The following is a 26,811-nucleotide window of genomic DNA, read 5'->3' on the forward strand; positions in this document are numbered from 1 at the left end:
AACCTAATGTTCAACTTTGTCTATAAATTGTATGACTTTTCACACACTTACATAATAACACATAATTAATGAATTAGGTAACAGAAAATACAACGCCTGGTTTTCGAGCTCTGCATACTTGAGAGTGGTACACAGAACACAACAGGAAGAAAGGTCTCCCAAAAATGTTAATAATAATTAAAGACATCTTTGGACTTTTTTCCTCTTATTCAAATGTAAAAAATGATCCTAAGAAGCTGAAACCATGACACAGGGATTCTAGAATTATGCCAGCCCATCTCTAAAGCAACTGGAGTCATTAGAGTCAAAAGAATGTTAGGCTAGGCATGGTGGCTCACACCTGTAATCACAGCAGTTTGGGAGGCCAAGGCGGGTGGACTGCTGGAGGCCAGGAGTTTGAGACCAGCCTGGGCAACATGATGAAACCCCATCTCTACAAAAAAAAGAAATAGAAAAATGAGCCAGGTGTGGTGGCACACGCCTGTAATCTCAGCTACTCAGGAGGTTGAAGCGGGAGGATTACTTGAGCCTGGGAGGCAGAGGCTGCAATGAGCTGAGATCACGCTATTGCACTCCAGCCTAGGTGACAGAGCAAGTTCTGTCTCAAAAAAAAAAAAAAAAGGAGAACGACCTAGGATAAAGTCTACAGTCTATTCTCTGATTGTTAGAGCCTTACAAGTGAATTTATCCTCATTCTTCAAAAACACCAATGGGCTGTGTTCAACACAGAAGGAAAGTAAGAGTTCCTCTTTCCCTAAGGAGTACCATTTTGTTTCTCCGAAAACAGCTCTCCCAAACCATAGGTTCCAAAGGGAGTCTTGCATCTACATTACCAGCTGTGCTTGTCCTCCCTTCTATACATTTTACAGCCGTTAAGAGTCTGCACACAAACGTATTCATGTGTCCCATGAAGGCAGAGACTGTCCCTTCTTTATCTTTATATGCCCCTTATACATAAGGGTTCAATCATTACTCACTAAATTGGAAACTAGGTAGGCCTCCAACTGGAACAGAATGATCAAAAGAGGAGAGAAGAAAGTCTTTACTCTCCCCACTCAAAGACACAAAAGGTTACCCTGAGGTCATTATTTCTATTTTTCATTGTATAAACAGTATTTTGTTTTATTGATCCTAACTAAAGTTGGGCATTGTAAAAGAGAGAAATTCAAAGTACTACCTTATATAAAAACTTCTAAACTAACTATATTGGCGTTCAACAAAGTTTGCAAATAGCTATTCAAGTCAGCCACTTCTCCAGGGTCCTCACTGCTCCCTACAGTCTTACAGCGGCTGCTCCCTGACCTGGCACCAGCCCGCCCTACCCCTTTTTCTCCCTTCACCCCCAAGAACTCCTGAGCTAGATCCAAGCTGGTTGTAGGCGTGGACACAATGTCCTCCTAATCTTTATCAGATCACATAGAAAAATCATTGCTTAGGTACCACATTTTAGGAGGGGCACTGTCAAGCCTGGGTAGGTGAAGACAGCAATGAGCTTGGAAGACATCCCCGACACAGGATGGTTGACAGCGCTGGAGATAGGTGCTATCCAATTGTAGAAGGTCACATTTATTGCAATCTTAGAGGAATAAAGGAGTTTTGTTGTTGTTTAGATAAAAAGCCTTCGGCCTGAGCTGCCTCTCCCGAGCTCCAATTCCTCAGATTCCCACTTAACATCCTTGAACTTCAATTTCCTTAGTAAGGGATAATTACACCTCACCATCAGGTGGTTATATCCTCACACCAATCAAAAGCTAAGTAAGTGTGAATTATAAAAGAGGTTGAAAAAACCTTACTAGATACCTCATCCAATCACTGGTAGAATGATGATCTTGTAGGGGTGGTGGCAGGAGGGTGGGAAGACACAGACGCATGATGATAACGTTCGGATATTTGTCTCCTACAGATCTCATGTAAGAATGTGATCCCCAACATTCGAAGCAAGGCCTAGTGGGAGGTGTTTGGGTCATGGGGGTGGATTCCCTCACGAATGGCACGGTGATGAGTGAGTTCTCACCCTATTAATTCACTCAAGAGCTGGTTGTTTAACAGAGCCTGGCACCTCTTCCTCTTTCTTGCCCCTCCTCTTGCATGTAACATGCCTGCTCTCCGTCACCTTCTGCCAGGAGTAAAAGCTCTCTGAGGCCTCTACAGAAGCCAAGCAGACACTCGTGCCATGCTTGTACAGCCTACAGCACCGTGAGCCAATTAAACTTCTTTTCTTAATAAATCACCCAGTCTCAGGTATTCCTCTACAGCAATGTAAATGGACTAACACACATGTTAAATACAAAAGACTGGAAGAAGCCCTATCAGAAGCCAACAATGTGCTAGGAGAGAGGGCAAGGCAGTCCCAACCAGGAGTCAAAAGCTAATTAGTAAGCTCAGTACACACAACAGCCCATTAATCCTCATGAACACTTTGTAAGTAGGTATTGTTGCTCCATGTTACCAATGAGATAACTGCGGCTTAGAAAAATAAAAGTCTAACAGCCAATAGAGAGGCAGACCTCAGATTTTAAGAACATGCACTTGCTGTCTGCCAATCCATGAAGGACTAAACTGGAAGGAGCTCATCTTCGAGAACTTATAATGCATAAAACCTCAACCTAAATTTTTTTGTTGTTATTAGTATTTTAGGGCTTAGAAAAAAAACTGTTCCAACATGAAACAGTAATTCTTACAATACTGTTTAGCAAGTAACCTTAACTTTGAACAAGAACATTTAAAAATAAATATATTGTTGGATGAGCAGGAAAATCACTTTAAAATGTTGTAGAATAATCTTCCAATATCGTTCCTTTCACCCATCCCTCAGACTACACTAATGAACATTTTTTTCTCCCAGTATTTGCTCTTTGTCAGCAATGCAAACATAATTTTCATGACTGTTTTCCATTATGACACATACTGTACATTTCCAACAACATAAATGACGTTCGATGATTTTTTTTCCCATCTCTAGCTCTCTACTGGTCAATTAGTCTATCAACTAACACACATTTATCTCAACATCTGAGACACATAAGGAGTATCTTCATTCCGGATCACTGATAGTAACCTGAGAAGGAAAGAACGACCTACAATTAACGGTTCAAACTCTGGCATACAAAGTTAAAATACCGATTAAGGCCAGGTGTGGCAGCTCATGTCTGTAATCCCAGCACTTTGGGAGGCCGAGGTAGACGGATCATTTGAGGTCAGGAGTTTGAGACCAGCCTGGCCAACATGGTAAAACCCCGTCTCTGCTAAAAATACAAAAAAAAAATTAGCTGGGCATTGTGGCAGGCACCTGTAATTCCAGCTACTTGGGAGGCTGAGGCAGGAGAATCACTTGAACCTGGGAGGTGGAGGTTGCAGTGAGCCGAGAACGCACCACTGCAATCCAGTCTGGGTGACAGAGTGAGACTCCATCTCAAATAAATAAATAAAATAAAATACCAGTTAAATACCAGTACCTACGCTTGAGTCTAGGAGTTTGACACCAGCCTGGGCAAACAGCATGATCCCATCTCAAAAAAAAACAACAATAACAAACCAGTATCCATAGTTAAATGCCAGTTAAAAGACTTACATGTTCTTGAAAACACAAATGAGGATGTGAAGCTGTTATCTCTAAGGAAAACCACCAAAATTAACAGCAAATAGCCAGAAAACCATGTAGAAAAGCATGTAATTTTGTTATGGAGCAGGAGACAAGGGATCAATAAAGCACTTAAGCTACTTTATAATAGACTCCTCACTTACGTTTTTCGTCATCAGCATGCACCAGAGATGCTGCCCTGGACAAAACATCCAATGGCGTCTCCATTCCTGGTTGGAGCCTAAGAGGAAAAAATAAAAGGGGAAAAAAATAATTTAAACAGAATTCAAAAGACTCTTAGAATCCTAGTCATTAACAGAATGAGTCCTCAACCAAATGCAAATCATTCTTCTAAGGATGAAATTCTTCCCACATGAGGAAACAGAATGGGCTTGGTTCAGGGAGAGAGAAAAGGGTTAAATTCCATTTAGTCTACTAAGCTAAACTTTGCCAACTCCAGGAAGCAGCTGATGTAGGAACTAAAAGAAGGGATATTGTGAATATTCATGCCCATGTTATTTGGTGCTTATGTTTATGTGCATGCATAACATGCCTGTATAAACATGCCCAATAAAAGAAAGGTTTTCAGAACAACAGCTGCTCTATGAACACAGCATCACTACCAGTGAGGTGGTGATGCAGCTTAACAGAGGTGCAGCTTAACACATGCCACATACTCATGGAAAGCTGTGTGAGAAACCCACTGGTAGGTTAAATGATATTTTAAGTCCAATAAGAATCTTTCTGTTAAAACGTCATGTTTTGTATAATAGTATATTATATAATCACCATCTATCATCAATTTATCTAGCATCATGTTTTTTAATAAGACTGGATTTTTATTGTTGTTTCCTTAAATTACAGCATACTATAAAAGCTAAAACAGCAAAAGCTTTAAAGTTCGAGGAAAGCCCTGGAAAACCAGAATGCTTTTTGCCCAGTTTCCCTTTTCTGGGTTATTTAAACACACACACGCAGTTACTGGCACACACACCCTACTAGCTCACCAGCTGAGAAAAACAACTCCTTAACTGTACCACTTTACAGACACTTGGAATTTATTCAGCATTCTTCAATACTTATGGAGTACCTACTACATATGCACCGGTCACAACATGTGGCAGACCAGCTTCTCTTTGCAATATTCATACCTCAGGCCTCCAAAGAAACATTGATCCGCCAGGCACAGTAGCTCATGCCTGTAATCCCAGCACTTTGGGAGGCCAAGGCGGGCGGATCACTTGAGGTCAGGAGTTCAAGACTAGCCTGGCGAACATGGTGAAACCCCATCTCTATTAAAATTACAAAAAATTAGGTTGGGCACGGTGGCTCACACCTGTAATCCCAGCACTTTGGGAGGCTGAGGCGGGCAGGTAACCTGAGGTCGGGAGTTTGAGACCAGCCTGAACAACATGGAGAAATCCCGTCTCTACTAAAAATACAAAAAAATTAGCCGGGCATGGTGGCCCATGCTTGTAATCCCAGCTACTCAAGAGGCTGAGGCAGGAAAATCGCTTGTACCCGGGAGACAGAGGTTGCAGTGAGCCGAGATTGAGCCACTGCACTCCAGCCTGGGCAACAAAAAGGAAACTCCGTCTCAAAAAAAAAAAGAAAAGAAAAGGAAAAAAAGAAACATCGATCCCTGATCATGCAATATGACTTCATTCAGTAAATGTTAAATATCTAGGAGGAGCTCCAGGCGGGAAAAATAAACAAAGCCCAGTAGCTGCCTTCGACGAGCTTTCAATCTGCACGGGAGGCAGGCCACCAAGACATCTAGTTTAAGGCAGCATTCTTCCAAAGCATTCTGCACTGGGTGTTCATATTTTGTAAGAAAAAAACGTTCTTCTATGGTAAATAAGTTTGAGGAAGCCTGGAGTAAACCAAGCTAAGCAGCGTATTTTCCTCCCCCGTGCCTTTAATCTCCCGTTGTGGGGGCAGAAAGCCCTGTACACGCGAAACCTCGACGTCATGGGCCATTTTTAACCTGAAACGCATCTCAGGGAACACCTGGGGAAAATACCGGGTTAGGACAAAATGTGCAAAGCGTCAGAACAGTGCTAGAAACAAAGTCCTACAGAAATACAGATGAATTCTGAAAGGCTTTGTGAAGAAAACAGAACTTGAGCGGAGCCTTTGAAGAACCAATATAAAAGTTCCTCCCCCAGAAGGGAAGAACAGAAGCAGAATCGGTTTAACAACACGCTGTCCAAATTGCCTACAAGAGTAAAATGTGGACAGAAAGTAAGCGACAAGGATGGAAATTTAGACTGGGACCACATCGTGAAAGGACTGAGGGCTTTGATGGGACAGCGGCTTGACATGCATTAAGGAGCCACTGAAAACTCCATCTGGGCAGAAAAGAGGCTTAGTCGTCCATGCGTTCTGGGCAAGTTATCCTGGCCGCACCACGTGGAACGGAGTAGAGCTTGGGAAGCTCAGCACAGGGCAGACAACGGGAAGGCCAGAGCCGTGGGCAGGCACGCAGAGGGCAGCGAGGGGCACTGGCACCGAAGCCGCGGGGATGCAGGAAAACGCAGAGGCGGAGCTCACTGAGCTTGGCAGGCAGAGAGGGGAGGGGAGGGCCATGGAAGACTAAGAGTGGCTGGGAGGCAACGACCTCCTAACACACGCACATGTCTTCTTTTTCAGAGAGAAGGGAGGATGGGTAAAAGCAGCGGTCTAAGAGGGAAAACCTAACAGTGCTCATATTCCTGATCTTCTTTGTAAAACAGAAAAGACCATCTCCTAAGAGGAAGGATTTGTGAACTTGTTCAACAATGGAGAAAACCAACAAGAGCTTGGAACTAACAGAAAAAAGTCTGCTGAACTCCCAAGAACTAGGTAATACTCTCTTCACCCAAGCCAGTTTCCTATTCAGGAAAGATCTGGGTTTAAAGTCTTGTGATTTGGTTGAGACCATCCTGGCTAACACGGTGAAACCCCGTCTCTACTAAAAACACAAAAAATTAGCTGGGCGCAGTGGTGGGCACCATAGTCCCAGGTACTGGGGAGGCTGAGGCAGGAGAATGGCATGAACCCGCGAGACGGAGCTTGCAGTGAGCTGAGATCGCGCCACTGAACTCCAGCCTGGGCAACAGAGCGAGACTCCGTCTCAAAAAAAAAAAGGTCTTGTGATTTGGGGTAGTAACTGCTGCTAAGCATCCTACTCTGCAATAATACAGCATTTAGACTCATAATTCTCTAAATTAATCTTACCCCAGTAAGTTAAAGGACAATGCTTTCAAAATTCTAGACCTAAATAGATTAATACACACCTTAGGTTATATAAAGTATGCACAGAAACAAAATATCAAAGCATAAAAGCATCAAATGACATAAGGCAGACCCAGAATTCTAGCATAGCGGAAGATTAGACATTTAAGTTTATACAGATGCTATGAAATCCTAAACCCCCAAGCAACTTACATTCAAAGTAGGTAGATAAGACAATGGGTATTAAAGGCTCATCCACAAGGCACCTGCCATCTGCTGCAACCTTATTAATGAAATCAGCCAATGTTTATTACACAACTATTCTAAGTTCAACAAAGTGCCCAGGAAAGGTTAAGGAGAAACAGAAGATAGATCTCTGCTTTCGAGGAGTCATGCTCTTGTTCGGAAACTAAAGTTTATAAGATAGAATAATGACAGGCAAAATTAAAAAGAGGATAATCAAAGACTAAATATTATTTAAAATTAAAATGGGTATTGTGTGATAAAAGAGATCAATGTCAGCTAATGTGTTTGCCTTGTGCACATCTATTTTTTGTTTGGGGGTGGTTTGTGGATGCGTGTGTGTTTCAAAAAGCCACTTTGAAAATTTCCTTCCCCGGCTGCCCTGCCCCAGGCAGTCACTCTCCTCTCTGGCCTCCCTTGCCTTCCTGGATCACGCTGTGTTTCTGTATACTTCCTGGGTGCAAGGACCCTGTCTTATCCCCAGTGCAGTCATCCTGAGTCAACAGTCTGAGAAAAGGCACAGGGGCAGGAATGAGCACCTGGGACAGGTGGCCAGACCTGCCTGTCTAGAACTGAAAATCCACGTTAGGAAGCAGCAGAAGCTAAATTCAGGTAAGCCTGATGCGGGTGGCCTTAGGAAAGAGCTGACAGCTGGCCTTCAGGTTTATACTTAATGTCATAGGCAACAGGCAGTTGTCATCATCTGTCCCTGAGCTGGCCCGTGACATGATGTTCACACTATTTTAGTTTAGAAGTTCCATGTGTCTAGGCATGTGGCTCACGCCTATAGTCCCAGCACTTTACGAGGCTGAAGCAGAATAATTACTTGAGCTCAGCAGTTGGAGAACAGCCTGGGCAACATAGTGAGACCCCATTTCTACAAAAAAAATTTAGAAAATAAAAAATGAGCTGGAAGTGGTGGCATGGGCCTACGGTCCCAGCTACTCAGGGAGCTGAGGTGGGAGGATCACTTGACCATGGAGGGTTGAGGCTGCAGTGAGCCGTAATTGCACCACTGCACTCCAGCCTGGGCAACAGAGCCAGACCCTGCCTCAAAAAAAAAAAGAAGAAGAAGAAGAAGTTCTGTGTAGGATGGTTTGACTGGAGAGGGTGACTCCAGAAGTTACTGGAGGTGGATGAGTTAAGAGGCTTCTGTAGGAAGCAGGTGTGAGATAAGGACAATACAGCTGGGAAATGAGGGACAGGGACCAAGCATTATCTAGCCATGGAAGAACAAAGCAAAGGTGGAAGATAACCGTTATTAAAAAAAAAAAAAATGGTCTTCCAGGCGGGTGTGGTGGCTCAGCCACGAAATCCCAGTGCTTTGAGAGGCCAAGGCAGGAGGATCGCTTGAGTCCAGGAGTTCCAGATCAGCCTGAGCAACACAGAAATTTAGAAATTTACTCATTTCTACAAAAGATTAAAAAATTAGCCAGGCATAGGGACGTATACCTATAGTCCCAGCTACTCGGGAGGCTGAGGTGGGAGGCTCCCTTGAAGCCAGGAGGTCAATGCTGCAGTGAGCTATGATCACACCACTGCACTCCAGCCTGAGTGACAGGGTGAGACCCCATCTCTAAAAAACAAACAAAAAGTCTTCTGAATTTTATATCTTATATACATCCTATCCACAGCACTGAATAAACCCAATAAAACATATTGATAATGTGGGAGGAAAAACCATGGCTACAGTATTAGATAGAGGATCACACCACATTGAGAGGCAAATCAGCATCATGATTATTTCAGCATCAAATTAGCATCAGAATTAATATGAATCCAGGTAAACCACTTCCAATCTATGTAACCCTGGGAAATGACAACCTCTGTGTGTCTATTTCCTCATCTGGAAAATGGAGATATTAATATTACCTCCCTCATACGGTTTTCTGAGAAGTGAATGGGCCTTATAGGTATTAAAATAATTATTTGCCAAAACATATGCAAATATATTAAATAAATCACAAATGACAGTAAATGTACTGAAAATGACAGGGCACTGTCCACTACTTTAGCCAGCGTGGTCTGGGAAGATTTTGCTGAAGAGATGAACGGAAGTTGAAACCTAAAGAACGAGAAGAATTAGACCCAGAAAGAGCAAGGAGGGTGGGGGAAGGTAGGAGACAGCAGCACATGCTGAGACCAACACACAAAAGCTGGGCAGGTGATGTGGGGGGCGGCCAGGGTGGCTGCCCTGAAGTCAGCAAAAGGGAGGCCTGAGGTGGGCAGCACAGGGCCAGGTCACATGTGCCTGGAGGGCCTGCAACGCTGATATTTTAAGACCGTGAAAAGTCCTGGAATGGCCCGAAAAGCTTTAAGCAGGGGGGTGACAAGTTTATTTTATTTCCTTTATGAGCCACGAATTATCCTCTACCTTGCACAAAAAACTATGCTGCATCTGAAAAACAAATATAGGTCTATCCCAATAATGTCTTATTTCTGTGGTAGTTTTGCATTAGGATATAGTGATAACCAAAAATAATCCACTGAGGACCAGGCATGGTGACTCACACCTGTAATCCCAGCACTTTGGGAGGCCGAGGCAGGCGGATCCCTTGACGCTGGGGGTTCGGGACTAGCCTGGACAACATGGTGAAACTCAGCCTCTACTAAAAATACAAAAATTAGCCAGGCATGGTGGTGATGGCGCCGGTAATCCCAGCTACTCAGGAGGCTGAGGTAGGAGAACTGCTTGAACCCGGGAGACGGAGGTTGCCGTGAGACGAGATTGGGAAAGTGCACTCTAGCCTGGGCAACAGAGTAAGATTCCATCTCAAAAATAATAATAATAATAATAATCCATTGAAATGCTGACACCTGGAACATAACAACATTTAAGTGAGAGGAGTGTGGCTCTAGAAAAAGATACAGAGGGCCAGGTGTAGTGGCTCATGCCTGTAATCCCAGCACTTTGGGAGGCCAAGGTGGGCGGATCACAAAGTCAGGAGTTCAAGACGAGCCTGGCCAACATAGTGAAACCCTGTCTTTTCTAAAAATACAAGAAATTAGCCAGGCATGGTGGTGGGTGCCTATAATCCCAGCTACTCGGGAGGCTGAGGCAGGAGAATCACTTGAACCTGAGAGGCGGAGGTTGCTGTGAGCCGAGATTGCACCATTGCACTCCAGTCCGGGGAACAGTGCAAGACTCCATCTAAAAAAAAAAAAAAAAAAAAAAAAACAGATACAAAGTACATTGTGTGCTCCACTGCACTGCAAACCAGTTTCTGGTCTATCCATTCACCTTTTTCACGGTTGTCAAATGTGAACATAATTCATCATGAATAGACATGTATTTTGTTGTGGATTTTTTTTTTCAGGTAATGGTCATATATTTTCTCTGCCAGTCCACATGCCTTTCCTCACACTCCCTTAGCCTCAATTAATATGTTCTTCCAAATAACTAAAGGTTGAGAATTAGGGAACAAGAGGTATCAATTTTAAAGCTACAAAAACTTAGGGGCATTCAGTGCTAACGGCAAGCTCAGCTATAAATCTGACAGCCATTTTTTGGCCTTCCACAAAGAACTGTCCCTTTTTAGTCAACAAGGGGACCAGAGTACCTATCTTGGTGTGTTAGTCTGTTTTGTGTCACTATAAAGTAATACCTGAGGCTGGGTAATTTATAAGAAAAGAGGTTTAACTGGCTCACAGTAGACTGTATAAGCATGGTGCCAGCATCTGCTCAGCTTCTGGTGAGACCTCAGGAAGCTTCCAATCATAATGGAAGGCAAAGCAGAAGCCAACACATCACATGGCGAGGGCAGGAGCAAAAGAGGCAAGAAGGTGCCACATTCTTTTCAACAACCAGATCTCCCAGGAACTACCAGAGAACTCACCCATCACCAAGGGGATGGCACTAAACCATTCATGAGGGATCGCTCCCATGATCCAACCTCTCCCACCAGGACCCACCTCCAACATTGAGGATCACATTTCCACATAACATTTGGAGGCAACAAACATTCAAACCAAATCACTTGGGAACAGCACTGTGGGGTATATTAGATTATATTGTTTTTCAAGCAAGGGAATACAACTCCAAAATATGTTATGGAAGTTTTCCAAGAAGATTTGCACTATAAAAGCTACAGCACCAGGCATGTTCACTCCATGTCTGTCCCATGGCAGTGGCTAGATACGATATACTTTAGGTAAGAGTACGAGAACATGGAGCAACTACCTTGCCTAGATGTGGAGGCCAGGGGGGTGGGCATGGGAGGAATCACATTCAAACTGCCAGGTGTTCCTGCCACACACACTAATGGGGCCAAAAGTCAGAAACAGACAGACATCACTATCCTTAAACACCTGATGGCCTCTCCAACTTCCAGATGCATACAATAAAATACCCTAACACCTGTTGGCCCTGTTCCATCATGAGTCCAAACTCTGGCCTCCCCAGGACCACTCCCTGAGCTAAAATCAATTTGGTTTCAGCTAATAATATGCAATGGTAGGACAAACCCAAAAGTATGAACTATCACACCATGGCATGGGGTGTACTTCTTGGCCATCAAGAATTTAGAGATGTGGCCAGGCACCGTGGCTCACGCATATAATCCCAGCACTTTGGGAGGCTGAGGCAGGCAGATCACTTGAGGTCAGGAGTTCGAAACCAGCCTGGCCAACATGGTGAAACCCCGTCTCTACTAAAAATACAAAAATTAGCTGGGCGTGGTGGTGAGCACCTGTAATCCCAGCTACTCAGGAGGCTGAGGCAGGAGAATCACTTGAACCCGGGAGGTGGAGTTTGCAGTAAGCTGAGATCGCACCATTGTACTCAGCCTGAGCAACAGAGTGAGACTCCATCTCAAAAAAAAAAAAAAAAAAAGGATTTAGAGGTGGCCGGGCACAATGGCTCATGCCTGTAATTCCAGCACTTTGGGAGGCCGAGGTGGGCAGATTACCTGGGCCCAGGAATGTGAGACCAGCCTGGGCAACATGGCAAAACCTCATCCCAACAAAAAATACAAAAATTGGCTGGATGCGGTGGTTCATCCCTGTAATCCCAGCACTTTGGGAGGCTGAGGCGTGCAGATTATGAAGTAAGGAGATCGAGACCATCCCGGCTAACATGGTGAAACCCCATCTCGGCTAAAAGTACAAAGAATTAGCTAGGCATGGTGGCGGGCACCTGTGGTCCCAGCTACTCGGGAGGCTGAGGAGGCAGGAGAATGGCGTGAACCCGGGAGGCAGAGCTTGCAGTGAGCTGAGATCGCGCCACTGCACTCCAGCCTGGGCTCCATCTCAAAAAAAAAAAAAAAACAAAAAAATTAGCCAGGTATGGTGGCGTACGCCTGTAGTCCCAGCTACTTGGGAGGCTGAGGCAGAAGGATGGCTTGAGCCCAGGAAGTTGAAGCTGCAATGAGCTGAGATCACGCCACTGTACTTCAGCCTGGGTGACAGACGGAGACCGTCTCAAAAAATAAAAAATAAAAAAGAATTTAGAGGTATTTATTGGGTATCTCCTCTATTAAAACACTGCACTTAGACGTTACAAAAAAAGAAAAGTTAAATCCCTGCCCTTGAGCACTGTACACCAAATATGGATGACACTGGGTGATACGCTGGCTGTCAGGCTCAGTGAGAAGGAAAACTGAAATGAGAATCAAACCAAATGTCACCAGACTGTGGTGGCGACACTCAAGCAGTTTCACGGTTTTAAATCCTCCAGTTCTTTCTCCTCCCCAGTGTCCGGTGATGCCCCACCAACTTCATGCAGCACATATTCTTCCTATTAACATCCCATTCTCAGACCATCCCTCTCTGCTCTTCTTGCTAAAAATATCTCTCATTTGAGTAATCCTCTTTTCTTCTCGCACTTCACCATCTGTTAAGTCAACAGAGCCAGGACTTTAGCATCAGGAAGCCCAAGTTTGAGCCCTACTTTAAATCTTTCACTCATTCAGTCAACAATCCCTGAAAGCCTATTTTGCTCTAGGCTTTGCCCTAGATGTCCAACACTTAATTGTATGGGCCAGTCATTTACCTTCTCCAGGCCCTAGCGTCCTCCTTAAAGAAAACAGTAAAAAATATTGCCTAACTAACTTCATATGATCACAAGCTTAGCACATAAGATTAAACGATGTAACTGAGAATGTCTTACAAACTAAAGAGAGAAACAGATTTTATTAGTCTACCACCACCATCTTCCAGGTGTATAGCATACATGTTTTCAAAATACATTCACATAAATGACCTCATTGGATTCTCACAATCAAATTATTACTTAGGCCAAATGGCCAAATATGTTGTTTGTTTTTCTTCTACAGATTAAAAAAAAGAAAAATTGAGGCACCAAGAATGTAAGTGACTTCCTGAAGCAACTAAGACTAGAATTCAAGTCTCTCAATTCTCCCTCCAGTGCTACTTTTACTACTCTTAAGTTGATCACGCTAGAGAGGTTTTAGTGACAAGCACAATTATTTAGCCTAGGTCAAAGCAAACCTTCCGTTAGCAACCACGACTTCTAGCCCTGTGCTCTTTCCCCTACACCTTGAGATACCTATCAGGCAATAATGTGACTGTTTCAACAGCGAGCAAGGGAAAGCAAGCCCTTACCTCTCAGGAACACGCAAACCATGGTATATTTGAAATTCTTCTAACAGACGTAGGCATGGAGTCACATTAATAGTAACCAAGGCAGGTAAGAAAAGAAGACTGTCACACCAGGTCAATTGATGCTGAGACTGTGGCCAACAACGACACTGGCAACAAACTACCAAGACATAGCGGTTTCTGGGGCCACAGCTACAGAGGAGTCAAGCAAAAACCCTGAGGACTTTGGTATCAACGAACAGGTACAGTAGTAGGAAGGATGGTGTCGACTTCACCATGCTCAGGAAGACCTGTGGTCAAGCTCCAATGGCCAACTGTTAAGGTTCAGTGAGAACATTTTTAAAATTTCACCTTGGTGCTTGAACTGCTCACAACCTTAAATTCTACGTTACCTTTCTAAATAGAAGCCAGCCCTTATTCAAAATATTCTCTCAATAGTCATATTATCAAAGAAAGAGCATGAACAGACGGATCATTTGCTATTCCAGCTTTCCTCATGGAGGCATGTCCCAAGCAGGTATAACTGACTCACGCTGCCGTAATTTGAAGCATCAATGCCAGAAGAACTCAGCTGCTTCTGCTTGCATCAAATTCCTTACTTCTACACATGATCACTCCTGAAAATTCATTACAAGGCCAAACGTTCTAATTTTTTTTTTTTTTTTTTGAGACGGAGTCTCGCTCTGTCGCCCAGGCTGGAGTGCAGTGGCACAATTTCAGCTCACTGCAAGCTCCGCCTCCTGGGTTCACGCCATTCTCCTGCCTCAGCCTCCCAAGTAGCTGGGACTACAGGCGCCCGCCACCACGCCCGGCTAATTTTTTGTATTTTTAGTAGAGACGGGGTTTCACTGTGTTAGCCAGGACGGTCTCGATCTCCTGACCTAGTGATCCACCAGCCTCGGCCTCCCAAAGTGCTGGGATTACAGGCATGAGCCACCGTGCCCGGCCCAAACGTTCTAATATTTGGACAATATATCTACATGTTCTATGTCTACCTCCTGAGAACTGTGTGTATATATATTATATATATATATATAATATATATATATATCTGCATAAAATCTCTAATTAGGATTTTTTTCAGGTACCTGCCAACCTCAAGTGTGAGCCCCAGATCACACCCTTTCCATAAGGCTTAGCATCCCTCCTGTGAAACCTCTGCAAGAGGGAGGTCTACAGGCTGGGCAGCCGTCAATCTCTTACCCTCCAATGTAAGCTGGAGGCTGTATAGCAGGAACAGGTAACCTTAGGTGCCTCCACCTCCCATGACCTCAACAGAAAGTGAGACCCCCATTAACTCAGACCAATTCTTACCTGCCTTGGTTACTATTAATGTGACTCCATGCCTACGTCTGTTAGAAGAATTTCAAATACACCAGGGACTAACACTCTGGATGTAAACCCTGAATGAATGCTCTGCTCAACCACTCAAGGTTTCCTGATGCTAACGTGGCTCAGGGCTTGAGTCTATGGGACTTCTCAGCCCTGCAGGAGGGCAGGAGTACGATATTTAGTCATCACAACTACCCTGGCAACAGGAGCTAGCAGATAGTGCCACCACACAGTGACAAAAATCCTCAGTTATTGCAATACAGTTTGGTATCAGTGTAAACTATGAAAATGCACAGACTGTATGAAAGTTGATCATGTACCCAGTGAGGGACATCTATACAGGCTCTGGGCTGCAAAACCCAACTTACATTACAACACATTTCATGGCCCTATGCAATGCTGCCTGATGCTGGTGCAAAATTCTTACTGCTGGCTGAAGTCCACCCATCTCCCTAAAGTGTCCCATGGAAAGTGACTATATGGTGGGCCCACACTGAAACCACTGTTATCTAAGGGGGGACAAATAAAAATCAAGTCTGAACTTTCTGAGCAGACTACCAATTCCCAACATTTTTCAACACTGTTGTCAGCCCAAATAAAAATGAGGCCAGGCACGGTGGCTCACACCTGTAATCACAGCACTTTGGGAGGCCAAGGCAGGTGGATCACTTGAGGCCAGAGATTCAAGACCAGCCTGGCCTACATGGTGAAATCCCATTTCTACTAAAAATACAAAATAAAATAAAATAAAATACATAAAAATATGAAAAAAATGAACCATGTTTTCCTTTCTCATTTTAGGATATTATGAATCTCTCTCTCTTCATTTTCAAGACCTCAGCCTTATACAGCAAGGCATACGAAATAACAGAAACTCTTTGGCATTTTTAGTTTACTCTGGATATGCTTGCTCTTGCATTTATTTGAAGACTTAAAATTTGAATACTTATTTGAATAGTTACTATTTCCTATTCACAAGTGCTAAAGCGACACATATTCTTAGGGACCTATTACTCCCAAGCATAAAAGATGAATTTGGGCCGGGTGGGGTGGCTCACGCCTGTAATCCCGGCACTTTGGAAGGCCGAGGTGGGCGGATCAGGGGATCGAGACCATCCTGGCTAACACAGCGAAACCCTGTCTCTACTAAAAATACAAAAAATTAGCCAGGCATGGTGGCGGGGCGCCTGTAGTCCCAGCTACTCGGGAGGCTGAGGCAGGAGAATGGCGTGAACCTGGGAGGCAGAGCTTGCAGTGAGCCAAGATTGCGCCACAGCACTCCAGCCTGGGTGACAGAGCAAGACTCTGTCTCAAAAAAAAAAAAAAAAAAAAAAAAAGATGAATTTGTATCACAGCCCAAGTTAGCAAGCTTCCCAGAAGAGCCCAGGTCTAACTCTCCATTGTTCCAAAATCAAATCTCAGCTCTCAGCCTATTAAAGCCTACATAAAGTCATCTAATTCATGACACAGCGCAACATTAGGTAGCACTGTAGTTATCACCGTCAGTAAATATTATTGGTTCTTTTTTTTTTTTTTTTTTTTTTGAGACAGAGCCTTGATCTGTCGCCTAGGCTGGAGTGCAATGGTGCGATCTCAGCTCACTGCAACCTCCACCTTCCGGGTTCAAGCAATTCTCCTGACTCAGCCTCCCTAGTAATTGGGATCACCGGTGCCCGCCACCATGCCTGGCTAATTTTTGTATTTTTAGTAGAGACGGGGTTTCACCATGTTGGCCAAGCTGGTCTCAAACTCCTGACCTCAGGTGATCCGCCTGACTCGGCTTCCCAAAGTGCTGGGATTATAGGTGTGAGCCACCATGCCCGGCCTAGTTCTTGTTATTCATAGTAGTTGTGTTCTGTAAAATCTCTGTGAACACTGAATTAGTGGATATTGAACCACTATTCCTAGGGGAAATGAGAGTGAGATTCCTTCCGGCTTCTGGTCACATTTTTGCAAACTGATCAATACACAACCTTGTTTTACGTATGTTTCTGTTTAAAGACACCTTATTTAATACCTATTGTTGATTCATTAATGTTGAACTCAAGGCCAACAGCACCGTAACTCAAGCCTGAACGAAGCTCATCTAACATGTATATTTTCTCCATGAGGCTCATCACAGCCTTCTTGGCTGAGGAACATTAGACAGCATTTTAGCACCATACTTGGGGGCCACTGTAAATAGCAAAATCCCCAACAAAAAGCACAAAAATGGGCAGGGTGCGGTGGCTCAGGCCTGTAATCCCAGCACTTTGGGAGGCCGAGGCAGGCGGATCACAAAGTCAGGAGTTCAAGACCAGCCTGGCCAACATGGTGAAACCCCATATCTACTAAAAATACAAAAATTAGCCAGGTGTGGTGGCGGGTGCCTGTAATCCCAGCTACTCGGGAGGCTGAGGCAAGAGAATCACTTGAAACCAGAAGGTGGAAGTTGCAGTGAGCCGAGATCGTGCCACTGCACTCCAGCCTGGGCAACAAGAGTGAAACTCCGTCTCAAAAAAAAAAAAAAAGGCACAAAAATATATAAAAACATGTTACTAAATAAACTGCAAAAAGCACAGTTGTTTACAGCATGAGAGCTCAAACAAGAAGGCAGGATATTGCCTTGTCTGAGCTCTACTGAGAACATGTGCATTGGGAGGCTCAAATTTTTCCCCATGCTGCACATGTCCACAAATGTCGAAGAAAGTGTCAGAGGCATTGATTTGGGGCTTACAAATAAATTTTAGTGAGTAGACAAATTTATAAACATGGAACCCACGAAAAATGAGGATCGACTATATCTGATTATCAGACCTGAGGCATGAGACACAGAAAGTACATGCTACAAAGTTTTCTCGCTTTGCAAAAGTGCTATTATTCTGTATTTCAAGAAGGTATAATTGTTCTGGTTTTAGCACCTCCTACACTCCTTTCCCTACCTTGGCAGTTTGTATCTGCCAAATCTTGCATCAAGATTTTGCAATCTAGTTCTTATGGTATTGGGTTTTTTTTTTTGGGGGGGGGTGGTTAATGTGGACAGATCCTAAATGCTACAGATTAGCAGCACTCACTTTACTCTTCTATTAAACAACTATCCATAGCTTCATTAACTTTAGATGAGCTCCCTGAAAGAAACACAAATGAGCCTCAGTTAACATACCTCGAAGAAATTTCTTAACGCACACACAAAAAAACTTTCTCTTTCACCAGGTTCTCATAGCTGCAACAGCTCATCCCACACAGGCAATAAGCAGACACATTGGTATGTTAAGATCACCACACTGTCACAATTTCAGTGACGTTAAAATTTTCCCGTGTATTTTATTTTTCCCTCCTGAGCTTACAACTTTTAGTACTTTTGTTAGGTCATGTTCAAAGTTACAAAACAACTTTTATTGTTAACCTACTCATTATTTTACTAAGGCAAATTAAAAGCTGCACAGCAAAGCTCTCCAAGAGAGATACCTAGAAGAGATACGAAATAAAATCTCCCTTTGGATTTGTTTTGGCAACCACCAGAGACTGGTAACAGGGCTGCCTCCATAAGGGGTTAAAAGGAATTTCCCACTACAGAATTTTTTTTTTTTTTTTTTTTTGGTACAGTTGGGAGCCGGGAGTCTCTCTGTTGTCCAGGCTGGTCTGGAACTCCTGGCCTCAAGCGATCCTCTTACCTCAGCCTCCCAAAGTGCTGGGATTACATAGGTGAGACACTGCGCCCGGCCCAGGACATTTAAAAGTGAAAGTTTTTACATAATTATCATGTCTGTAAGAAGTGTTAAAATCTTCAGATAAAGTCATAATTTTAAATCAGTTGGGGGATAGCAGTAACAACTGTGTTTATGTAGCTCTTTCAAAGCTTCAAAGAATTTATAAATAACACAAAATACTTTCAAAGCACATTATTCTCTGTAATTCCTGAAACTCTGTGATGTATTGGAACTGATATTACCACCCTTTTACAAAGGAAAATAAGACACAAAGTTTGAGTACGACTAACTTATTTCTGGTCATAAAGCTAGTCGGTGACACTGATAGGACTAGAACTCAAGTCTCCAGAAATAATAACCCAGAGCTGTTTTTACTACAACATTCACAGTTTTGGAATGTAGTCCATAGTTATTTATAGCAGAATTATCTTCTTAATTGTATTGTGTTTTGGTCAACATAAAAATTACTTTGCATTCCCTTCCAAATGGGAAAGCAAAGGCAGGCTGCCCAGAAGTGTGAAAAAACGGTGGCAGGGGAAATTAGCCTGGGATTAAAATTTTGCCAAAGTTAAACAACGAATTGAAGGGTTTACATCATTTCCATCGTGGGGGAGATGACTTTTCAGGCCAGATGTAACAGGAAATACAAGAAAAAATTCAAAACTGTCTTGAGTGTAAGACAAGAAACTTCTGAATCAAGTATTTCTAAACCCTTTATTTAAATTGAGAGCATTGGGACTTAGAGATAATAAATAACTTGTCCCAAGATCACACCACAGGGACAGCTTTACTGCTCCGACCCCAAAGGTCTCCTTAAACTGCCCACTCTACTCCCCTCCCAGTCATGCGCAGACTCTTCATTAGATGCAGGCAGGAAACAATGAACAGTACGAGTCCGTGGACTCAGCGAGTAGAGAAAGAGTTAAAGTTTGGTATGCTAACATGGTATGCAAAACTGACCTTCAAATCCTAATAGGCAAATTAAATTTTTTTTGTCTTTGACTATTTAGAGGAAACAACTGCCAGACTCCTTCTGAGTCGAGGTAGGCTTGGGTGTAGAACAAGATATTAAAACTCCACAAACTGGGAGACAGTGTCTTTCAAAGAGAGGGCCACCAGCTGTTGATAAAACCCAGCAGAGCCGCCTCCACTTCCCCCACACCCCTACCCTCCCGCGCCAGGCTGCTGGTTCTTATTAATCACAGAGAAGGGACTACAACTAGCAGACACACAGCACCGACGATCAAAGCGAAACCGATTTTTTAATCATCTAACTTAAACAGACGAACACATGCCAGCAACGTACATAAATACTAATAGCCCCAGCAAGCACTGTCTTCATAACCTAAGACAGTTAAATGTCTCAGGGTGATGAATCAAAGGAGACTTCAAGCAAAACAAAAAGCGAACAGCCCTGTGCTCTTCGGCGAGGCCTGCACTGGCTGCAGGGGGAGTGTGCAGTCCTGTTTTGGGGACGGGGCAGGAAGCACACGAAGAGGACGGTGCCCCTTCCCGCAGTCCACATCACAGACCTCCCTGAGGCCCACGGGGACCGCGGGGATGCCAGGCGTGGGCCTCCTTGCCCGCCCCGCGCCTCCGACTCCCAGGACGTCCTCCGGGAGCCTAGGCGCTTCCGCTCCCACTGGCGCCTCCCGAGCGGCCCGGCGAGGACCCGCCACCTCTTCCCTCCCTCAGGGCATCCCGGTTCTGCTCCGACAGCCCCCCCAAGGCTCCCCTGAGGCCAGCCCCCGCCCAGCCCGGGTCCCGCCCCGCCGACCGGGTCAACCGCACTCACCGCCGGGCGGCTCTGGGCGCGCCCGCCTCGGGCCGGCCTGGCCCTGCGGGGGACCCAGGGGCGGGGACGGGACCTGGGCACGCGGGGCGCACCCCGAGGGCGCGCAGACGCACAGGCGCGCTCGCGCCCGAGCCCCCGCAAGGGCCCCCGCCAAACACGCACACGCACACGCACGCGCGGCCCAGACCGGCGGACGCGAGCGCGGGAGCGCAAGGAATCCCTGGAATGAGGCACCGCCCACCCTGAGCCGGGCTCCGCCAGGCTAGCCAGGCCACGCCCTCGGTCACGCCCCTCACGGAGCAGGTGGGGGCTGAGCCCAGGTGAGCCGGGAGGGAAACAGGGGCGGGGCCTCCCGCGGCAGGGAGCGGCCGTTTTCCCTACCCCGCCAGCTGCGCGCCCGGTGCCAGCTCGCACCTCCCGGGCCGATGCCGGCGCGCTGGGGCAGTGAGGTTTGCCGGGGCGGGCGCTCCCGAGAGGCGCCAGCGGGCAAGGCGCGTGGACATGGCGCACACTGCTGTGGAAACGGCATCTCGCACGCCCCCGGTCCCCGAGGCCCCGCCAGGGGACACAACTCCGTGCAAATGTACAAACACAAACGCACATTTTGTGCGCGCCCAGGTGCCCGCCGCGCTCCCCACGCGCGCACAGTAGGTCCCAGCTCACGGGAGACTGCGCACGGGACGCCGACGTTCACAGTCCAACCAGACCCGTCTCGCGGACCTGCTGCCCTTCCCGCCACACACACCCCGCCAAGTGCCCGGAGTTCAGCCGAACCTGCGGCACCCACGCCGCCCTCCGCTTCCCCCGGCTCGCCGAAAAGCCGGGGAAGGGCGCACCACCCGCCCGCGCCGGTTCGCCGTCCACACCCGCTCACCCCCGGAACGCGGCGCACTTTCCGTCCCCCGCCTCCTGGGCCCCGTCGCCCCCTCTCGGCATCCGCATTCCCGAGCCACGCTCCCCGACGGGCAGACGGCCACACACCTGAAAGGACAGGTCACACCGGCTGCGGGAGGGGCTGCTCGGCGCCACTGCGCTCAGAACGGCCGCGGCGGTCCAGGGCGCTCCGACGCCGCTCGGTTTCCACCCATTACAGCATGTTGCACTCCAGCGCTGCACTTCACACTCGCACACACACACGCGCACAACTCCAGGCGCTCGGCGGCGTCCTTCCCCCGCCTCGCCCGGAGGAGGAAGTCCTAGTAAATCAAAACAGGCTGGGAGGGAGGGAGATCGCAGTGGAAAGAGTCCCCTTCAGCCGCTCACACACCAGTGTTTGCTGTGTTTGGCAAACTACTGGCGTCCACAACCCGGCCTGCTCTGAAATGTGCCCGGGGAGGGGCAGGGAGGAGGAGGTAAAACGTTTCTAATTGGCGCAGGTTCTTATATTACAGCAGCAGGGCAGACATGTGACCACGAAAAGAAAAGGCCTGTCTTTAATTTTTTCCTGTCTTTCTCTGGGATTTGGTGGTGGGGGGCCGGGGGATAGAGGCCTGATACCCGCCCCCCGCCATCCCCAGCAACCCTTGCTCTATTGTTTTCTTGTACTGCCACAATTAAGAAAACATTTGCTTAACATATCCAGCCGCTAACTTCATAAAATAAATAGAGACTGGACTTCCTCTGGTTTGCTTTAAAAGGCTTCATGTTGCTTGCCTTCTGGCTGTTCTCAAACCTCAGTCATTATTAGGAGCCCCTACTGTAAGGGCTTTCCCTGGGAGAGGACTCTCCTGAAAGGGAATGATAACAATGAAAACAAATACCAGCTTACATTCGTGCTGGAAAAAAAAAATGCTTTGCAGTTTTCAAACTGTTTTCCCATCTGTTGCCTCATCTGATCATGTCAAGGAACAGCGCGGTGTCTCAGTGGATCTTAGCCCCTGTTGGATATGCAAAGACAGGTATGCGTAGTTCCATGTTTCAGTAAGATTAAACGGTTTACCTAAAGCAGGTGAAGGTGTTGCCCGAATCTTGGGGCCCCTTGTGAAATGTACTCTTCTCCAGTCCATACAGGGCCCCTGGAGATGGGACAACCCAACTGACAAGTCAACCTAGGCATAGACGCCTCCTGGCTTTCCTGATTCCCGGATTAAAATTCACGGATTAAAGCTCGGAAGGTTCCCAGTCTCCCCAAAGGTATTCTTACATAGACTGTTTTAGTCCATCAGTAGTCTCAGACTAGGAAAAGAGAAATCCTGAGAAAGTCTGTAAATAGGAGATTCATCCTGCCAAACTCAGACAGGGAATGAGGAAGGAATGAGGACTGCCTGGGCAGATTCCAGGAAATATGCTAAGACAGAAAAAGGGTTTTAGATTCAGACAGAATTTGAATCCAGACTCCGCCTCTATTTGTTATAGGATTTGGGGCAAGTTATCAAACCTCAGTTTTCTCATCTGTAAAACAGATAATGCTTCTTACTTCGAAGAGCCGGTGCGGGGTGACAGGCTTCGCAGAGACGTTTAATGAATATTCACATCTTCCTTCTCCTCTGACTTAAATCCAGTCCAGAGGAAAATGAAATGCCCAGACAGTGCAAATGAATAATGATAACGATAATAGTGCAACTGCATATTTATAAAAATGGCCCAAGGTTTACAAAGTGTTCCCACATATTATTATCTCATTTGATCTTTATGACAACATTGCCATTTGTTTGCTGCTAAATGATTTCCATTTTGGGTCAGTGCGGAGGTCCTAAAGCTGCCTCTTTAATTTCCATCACTGCTTGGAGCGAACCTTACTCTGCAGATAAATCATGGGGACAGAAGACCTTTTCTCATGGATGTGACCAGTCTTCGACCTTTGCAAGGATTAATCTCACTCTTTGCCTTACATCAGCATTAGCGTGACTTAGCTCTGGCAACATCTAAGCCTGGTTGTTTTAGTCTGGCTCTTTTAGTTGTGCAAAGGAGAGACACACTCAAGTTACCACTGTAAGAAAAAGGGTGGTTGTCGTAAAGGTCTAGGGGGACTGGAAGTGGAACGTGGTAGACACATAGAATATTGTACAGTAACCTAAATTAAAATGACTTACAGTGACCTGCAACAAAACAGATGCATCTTGACAATGTTAACTGAAAAAAATAAGTCCCAAAAGATTACATGCAGCATAATACTCTATTTGTAATGTTAAAAATAAAATTAAAAATAATTTTAGAGGTACATATATCTGCAATAAAATGATATAAAAAATAAGTCAGGGCCAGCCTGGCCAACATGGCAAAGCCCATCTCTACTAAAAGTACAAAAAAAATGGTCAGGCGTGGTGGCTCACACCTGTAATCCCAGCACTTTGGGAGGCCAAGGTGGGCGAATCACGAGGTCAGGAGTTCAAGTCCAGGCTGGCCAACATGGTGAAACCCCGTCTCTACTAAAAATACAAAAAGTAGCCAGATGTGGTGGCACGCTGCTGTAATCCCAGCTACTCAGGAGGCTGAGTCAGGAGAATTGTTTGAACCCGGGAGGCTGCAGTGAGCCGAGATCATGCCATTGCAGTCCAGCCTGGGCGACACAGTGAGACTCCATCTTAAAAACAAAAACAAAAAACAAAAAATTAGCTGGGGATGGTGGCGCATACCTGTAGTCCCAGCTACTCAGGAGGCTGAAGCAGGAGAATCGCTTGAACCCGGGAGGCAGAGGTTGCAGTGAGTCGAGATGACACCACTGTACTCCAGCCTAGGCGACAGAGCTGAGTCTCAAAAAAAATAAATAAAATAAAATAAAAATTGAGGGGATGATGATGCCAGGATTACCTGGGTGGGGGTGGGGGCAGGCATGGGATTGGATGGGAGAAAACCATTTGGTTAAACATTGTTGTCTAGGTCCTAGCTTGGTAGGTTCACAGGTTCTCTATTAAAACTAACTACTTAGGCCGGATGCAGTGGCTTATGCCTGTATTCCCAGCACTATGGGAGGCCAAGGCGGGTGCATTGCTTTAGCTCAGGAGTTTGAGACCAGCCTGGGCAACACGGTGAAACCCCATCTCTACAAAAAAATCCAAAAATTAGCTGGGCATGGTGGCACATGCCTGTTAAGTCCCAGCTACTTGGGAGGCTGAGATGGTAGGATCACCTGAGTCCAGAAGTTGAGGCTACAGTGATCTGTGTTGATACCACTACATTCCGGTGTGGGTGACAGAGTGAGACCCTGTCTAAAAAAAAAAAAAAAAAACTTAAGTGATTGTTGTACAGTAGTGTGAATGTACTTAATGCCATAGTGAACTAAACACTTCAAAATGGTTAAAGTGATACATTTTATGTTATGTATATTTTACCACAAGTTTAAAAAATGTATAAGGAACATAACTGGGCAAATCAAAAAGAAAACAATACTACTTAAGTAGCTAATAAATAAAGGTAGACTGTACATAGACCACTGATGAGAATATATTTCAACCCAAGGATTTTATAAATGCGCCAGAGTGTATTTTATAAACAAAATAATCAAGAGGGTGACACAAGATTGGCCCAGAGTTGATCGCTGTTGAAGCTGAGTGATGGGTGCAGAGGAGGGTGTTGAGGTAGCCTCTCAGTAGGGGATGGGGGGGTTACACTACTCTATCTGCTCTTACATGTTTGGATTGTTTCATAGCAAAACATTTTATTTTATTTTTATATATTTTATTTATTTATTTATGTTTGAGATGGAGTCTCACTCTGTTGTCCAGGCTGGAGTTCAGTGGCACGATCTCGGCTCACTGCAACCTCCACCTCCCGGGTTCAAGTGATCCTCCTGCCTCAGCCTCCTGAGTAGCTGGGATCACAGGCATGCGCCACCATGCCCAGCTAATTTTGTATTTTTAGTAGAGATGGGGTTTTACCATGTTACCCAGGCTAGTCTCAAACTCCTGACCTCAGGTGATCAACCCGCCTCGGGCTCCCAAAGTGCTGGGATTACAGGCGTGAGCCACCGCACCTGGCCTATTTTTTATTTTTATTTTTATTTTTATTTTGAGACGGAGTCTTGCTCTATCACCCAGGCTGGAGTGCAGTGGCATAATCTCGGCTCACTGCAACCTCCACCTCCCGGGTTCAAGCAATTCTCCTGCCTCAGCCTCTTGAGTAGCTAAGATAGCAGGTGCCCACCACCACGCCCAGCTAAGTTTTGTGTTTTTAGTAGAGACGGGGTTTCGCCATGTTGACCAAGCTGGTCTTGAACTCCTGACCTCAAGTGATCCTCAATCACCTCCCGGACTCAGGTGATTCTCCACTTCTGCCTCCCAGTGTGCTGGGGTTACAGGCATGAGCCACCGCACCCAGCCCTGTTTCATAGTAAAACATTGTAAAACAGAAAATGAAAAAAAAGTGCAGAGTACGGAAGGACGCGTTGTGGCTGTGTTGTGCTCTCACCCATTGACTACACAGCTTCTCAGTTTCCCTTTCGCTCTGTTTCTTTGTGCGTCCTCCCCAATCTAGTTCTTTCTCATCTGTCTGCCAAGGACTTTCCTCACAGCTTTGGCTCCCTTATTACTATCTCTATTACCCCTTTTAGCTTTTGCCCCCATAGGTAACTGACTCCTTCCGTATCTTCATAGTTCAAATTGCTCAGAGAATCTGATTCTTCTCTTTCTTCTTCCTGTTCTTCTTCCTCTTCCTCCTTCTCTTTTTCCTCTTCTTCCTCTTCCTCTTACACTTCCTCCTCCTGCCCCTCCTCTTCTCCTCTCTCCTCTCCTCCTTCCTCTTCTCCTCCCTCCTTCTTCTCTTCCCTCCTCTTTTTCTCCCTCCTCCTTCTCCTCCTCCTTCTCCTCCCTCTCCTCCTTCTCCTTCTCCTGCCCCTCCTCCTTCTCCTTTTCTTCCTCCCTCTTCTATTCCTCCTCCTTCTTCTCCTCCTCCTCCTTTTTTTTCTTCTTCTCCTCCTCCTCTTCCTTCTCCTTCTTCTTCTTCTTCTCACTCTGTCACCTAGGCTGGAGTGAAGTGGTGCAATCTCAGCTCACTGCAGCCTCAACCTCCCAGGCTCAGGTGATTCTCCCACCTCAGCCTCCTGAGTAGCTGGCACTACAGGCATATACCACCATGCCTGGCTAATTTTTTGTATTTTTAGTAGTGATGGGGTTTCACTGAGTTGCCCAGGCTGGTCTTGAACTCCTGGGCTCAAGCGATCATCCCACCTCAGCTTCTTAAAGTGCTGAAACTACAGGCGTAAGCCACCATGCCCAACCTGATTCTTCCCTTTCCACTAATCCATAGAAATGATTGCCGGCTGATCTCCCTGGAAGCCACACAACCATGAGGGTCAGTGAAGTCAAGCACAGTCCAGTGATGAGAAACATGGTCCATGTGGGTGTAGGGTGGAATGGCTCTAAGATGGCCACAACCAGTGCCACATGTGGAAGGGGCTAAGGAGTTCAGTTCATCAGTTAACGATTTCTTAAGGCTCTTCAATTGGTGAGTGTTATAAAAAA

The 26,811-nt window shown here is 45.7% G+C and overlaps 1 protein-coding gene across 3 annotated transcripts in view; it reads right to left on the bottom strand.

Moving 5' to 3' along the window:
- The window catches only part of VGLL4 (vestigial like family member 4), a 163,105-nt gene extending 141,564 nt beyond the window's left edge, over positions 1–21,541 (bottom strand). The window contains exons 1-2 of one of the 3 annotated variants that reach the window (XM_032149734.2): positions 21,395–21,541; positions 3,745–3,821 (exon numbers count right to left, since the gene is read on the bottom strand). In XM_032149734.2, coding sequence (XP_032005625.1) covers positions 3,745–3,808 — 64 coding nt within the window. In that variant the 5' untranslated portion in view covers positions 3,809–3,821; positions 21,395–21,541. Of the gene's footprint in view, positions 1–3,744; positions 3,822–10,116; positions 10,134–20,413; positions 20,496–21,394 lie in introns of those variants that run through there. The other 2 variants (XM_032149735.2, XM_058437268.1) reach the window with 2 other exon arrangements.
- Between the last annotated feature and the right edge of the window lie 5,270 nt (positions 21,542–26,811).

The sequence above is a fragment of the Hylobates moloch genome, unplaced genomic scaffold, assembly GCF_009828535.3.
Source record: "Hylobates moloch isolate HMO894 unplaced genomic scaffold, HMol_V3 SCAFFOLD_4, whole genome shotgun sequence".
NCBI lineage: Eukaryota > Metazoa > Chordata > Mammalia > Primates > Hylobatidae > Hylobates > Hylobates moloch.